The sequence below is a fragment of the Postia placenta genome, assembly GCF_002117355.1.
Source record: "Postia placenta MAD-698-R-SB12 unplaced genomic scaffold POSPLAscaffold_16, whole genome shotgun sequence".
In the NCBI taxonomy this organism is placed as follows: Eukaryota; Fungi; Basidiomycota; class Agaricomycetes; order Polyporales; family Adustoporiaceae; genus Rhodonia; species Rhodonia placenta.
In genome coordinates, this window is record NW_020169847.1 from 1 (window position 1) to 3,920 (window position 3,920).

The 3,920-nt window shown below is 56.5% G+C and overlaps 1 protein-coding gene across 1 annotated transcript; it reads left to right on the forward strand.

The window, feature by feature from the left end:
* Positions 1–338: 338 nt before the first annotated feature.
* On the forward strand, positions 339–1,396 carry POSPLADRAFT_1154777 (hypothetical protein; the record flags this gene model as incomplete). The annotated part of the gene is made up of 5 exons (XM_024486882.1): positions 339–534; positions 564–777; positions 805–990; positions 1,144–1,291; positions 1,325–1,396. Coding segments are annotated over 5 exons (816 nt in total), but the record flags the coding sequence as incomplete, so codon positions are not given.
* Positions 1,397–3,920: the final 2,524 nt, after the last annotated feature.

Sequence of the window (3,920 nt, forward strand, 5' to 3'; positions counted from 1 at the left end):
GTGCTTCTATGATGTCATATATGATGTCATAGTCTGGCCCTGCCCTGCCCTGGGCCTAGGGTCCAGAATTGACCGGCCTATGGCCTAGTGCCTGAGCCTAGCTCCTACCTATGATGTCAGAATGATGTCATGGTCCAGAAGGAGTCTGGTTTCTATCTAGAAAAGGTCCGGCATCAGAGTCCAGCCTGATGTGTCCAGAACAAGATCATGTGTCGCTTATTTAAGCGGATAACCCCTTAGATATGTAGATGTACCCATATGCGGACGGATAAGTATGGATAAGTCCCTATACCCTTTGATATGTCCGCAGAAATAGCGGAAAAATTAGGTAAAATTAGGGAAACTGTGACAGTGGCCCCCTGAGTCCCAATCTGGACAGCGGCAAGCTGGGCGAAGATGGGAGTGGCCCAGGCTCGCACGTCACCATCGAGGAGGCTGAGGGCAACTTGGACCTTCAGCTCGATGGTGGAGAGGGTCGTATTGACTGCCCAGTAAATGAGCAACTGGGAGATGAAGTGGTTGCATTCGACAACCGTTTTTCCATCATATCGGAGAGGGAGGAGGAGCTTCAACGTCTCCTTATCAGGGGCGGCGGCGGGAGAAGACATTACTGGCGACGAGGGGGACAAAGGACTGCCTGCGGACGAAGGCAACTGTTGTGACTGTCCACCGGGCGAATTTCGCAAGGAACGAGTGCTTGGGCGGCCTCGCGGCGGTGACGGCGATGGAGATGGTTGAGAAAGTCCGGAGGCGGGGTGATGTAGGACAGGGACTGAAGTCGAGGCGGTGACCGCTGACGACGAGCTGGCCCAAAAATGTGGCGGAGTGTCACGGGGCTCGGTCTTGGGAGGCCCTTCCAACTGCGGCCCCAAAGAGGGCTGGGGGATCGCTTGAGAGGTCACTAGAGGCTGTGCGACTGCCTCAGTTCTTCGAGGGAGATCGGGGTCTCCTCATGCTTGACCTGTACTGGCGACAGGTTGGGGAATGCGGGTGCCTGGCGAGGCGGGTCGGGATGAGACAGGAGTAACGTGGCGGGAGACAGATCGGGACGCGTATTTGAGTCTGGCCCGAGGGGGTGCTGGACTCGTTGGATGGGGACAAAGTGTCCGTCTTCAACGGTGATGGATTGCAGGGTTCGGTTAGGGCACGGCTGTCAGTCGCAGTCGAAGAAGAGGGAGCCGGGGTCGTTGAAGTGTGCAACATCAACGTGATCTTCTGCGTCAAATGCGTGCTCAAGTCCCACGCAGTTGAAGGCTTCTTCAGCCACGATGGATGGAGGGAGGAAGGGGAGGTGCGTGTACTACAAAAGGCCGTTGTAGACTAGCTTACACCTACGGCACCCGAGGTTACACTAGGGTTTGCGATTCACATGGGGCCCAGTACTGCTTTTGGCTAGTATGCAGCAGGAACCTAGTCCACGCGTCCGGTTAAGGACAAGCACTGCCCACTGAAGTGCAGGTGCTGAAAAATTTGTTCCCTAAGTGTTGGCAATGTAACGTAGGCTATCTACGTATTGTATGATATCGTAAGGGTGCGCACCACCCAACCTATAGGAAGTAAGAAGTGAGTGTGGGTTTCAAGGAACGCCAGCAGCGTTGGGGAGTTTCGACCTATTGTCACAACTTGAGGTCAAGTAACAGGAATAAACCTAAACACTGGGGGTGTTCGACTGGGTCTCACTGAAGCAATGGTGAGCTTAAGCTCAAACCTAAGGCTAGGGACAAGTGTCGCGACTTGAGGTCAAGCGACTAGAGAAAACTGGAAGGCTGGGGGCGTCCGACTGATTCTCACCGAAGCGATGGTGAGCGAGGCTCAAACCTAAGGCTAGGGACAAGTGAATGTATTAGTTAGTAAGGTAAGAAAGGAATACAAATGAGGGCTTACTGACCTAGGGACAAGAGGTCGAAACTGAGGTCCCTAGGGCAGCAGAGGCCGGCTTATATACATGGGGAGATTAGGGCAGGCTGTGCGCGCTGGTCCGTGCGCAGCTGGTCCGTGCGCAGCTGGTCCGTGCGCAGCATGCTGACGCGGCCCCGGGGGCCGGTGAGTCAGAGGGGCTGTGTCAGCGGAGCCCGGGCTGTGCCGTGCACTGCCGCCCCATCTAATCTAATCGTACAGTAGATAGCGACGCGTCCATATCAGGCAAGTAGTACAGAGGTCGCGGGTTCGAGCCCGCAAAAAGGAAAAAATGAAAAAACGGCTAGACGCCGTACCAACTCGTAACATTACCCCCCCCTCAACGGCGCATGACCTCATGCAAGGCGCCCTTGCCCATCTCCCACCCGGAGCAACAGCGTGCTTCAGTCAGCGGCGAAGGCATTGGCTGAAAGTTGAGACCACCAAAGGCAGCAGCGTTGAGGCGGCGAGGGGTGTTCGGGTTCTTCCGGTGGAAGTCGGCTATGAGGGCCGGTGCATTGGCAACATTGCGCGCCGGTTCCCATGACGTATGCGAATCATCATAACCCTTCCACTTGACAAGGTACTGCAGCTGACGCCGGAAGATCCGTGAATCCTTGATCCGCTCAACCTTGTACTCCTCGTTGCCCTCAACCTCAATCGCAGGCGGCTCCTCCGGCTCTCGGCCCGGGATATCGCTACGCGTGTACTTGCTAAGCAAGGAGACATGGAATACCGGGTGCACCGGCACCGACTTCGGTAGGACTAATTCATAATCCAGGTCTCCGAGCTTTCGCCGCACGGCATATAGTCCGAGGCGCTTGGGACTGAGCTTCTTGCTCGGCTGTTTCAGCTTAAGGTTTCGGGCATCAAGCCAGACCTTGTCCCCCGGCGCGAAGACCGGTGCCTCCTGCACGTGCTTGTCATAGTACACTTTCATGCGCTCAGCTGACAGCTCAAGCGCAGAGCGCATGTCATCGCGAATCTCCTTTAGGATCTTGAGCCGATCAGCGGCCGCAGGCATTGCAGACATCGGATTGATCCGCACTTGGATCTCAGGATGGTACCCTTGATGCAGGTAGAAAGGGGAGTGCCCAGTTGCGGAGTGAACTCGGTTGTTCAGTGCGAATTCCGCGAGCGGCAACTGCTTCGCCCAATCATCCTGCCTGTGGCTTGTGAAGGCACGCAGGTACTGCTCAATCTCCTGATTCCAGTGCTCAGTCTGGCCGTCCGTCTGAGGGTGAAATGCTGTAGACAGCGCCGGCTCAATTCCCAGTCCCTTGTACACCGCATGGAGATATTTCAAAGCGAACTGGGGACCTCGGTCTGATATGACCTTGGCCGGGGCCCCCTGATGCTTGAACACATCATGGATGTACAGGTCTGCCGCACCTTCTGCCGTCAGGGTCTCATGACAGGCCAAGAAGTGGACCTGCTTGGTAAAGCGGTCAGCGGTGACCAGGATCGAGTCGAATCCATCAGACTTTGGCAAGCCGACGATCATATCGGTCATGACGATCTGCCACGGGCGCTCGGGGATCTCATTCGGCTTCAGCGGACCCTGGGGCTTAGCGGGGAATGTCTTGGTACAGTTGCACACGTCGCAGGTGCTTACGTACTCGTTGACGAATTTGGACATTCCTGGCCACCAGAAATTCTGCGACACGAGCTCAAGGGTCTTGGCCCGACCGCCATGACCGGCGATCGGTGAGTCGTGGTGGATCTTGACTATATCCCGCCGGAGCTCTGCGTTCTTTGGGACGTACACACACCCGCGGAACAGCAGGAGCCCTTCTTCGGCATTCCACTCCTCAAAGCCCCTTTGAAGCCGGGGCGGCCCGAGGTCCTGCACCTTTTCAAGTGCCTCGGCCACCTCCCGATCCTTCTCCGAACACTCCCGAATGCGCTTCAGAAGCGACTGATCGGCCGTCACCGAGGCATGGCCGCGTCTGGCGGAGGCGATGCGGAAGCGCTCTGGCTTGAGAACCACCTGATCAGTGTTATCGTCCTCATCGCCGATCTGA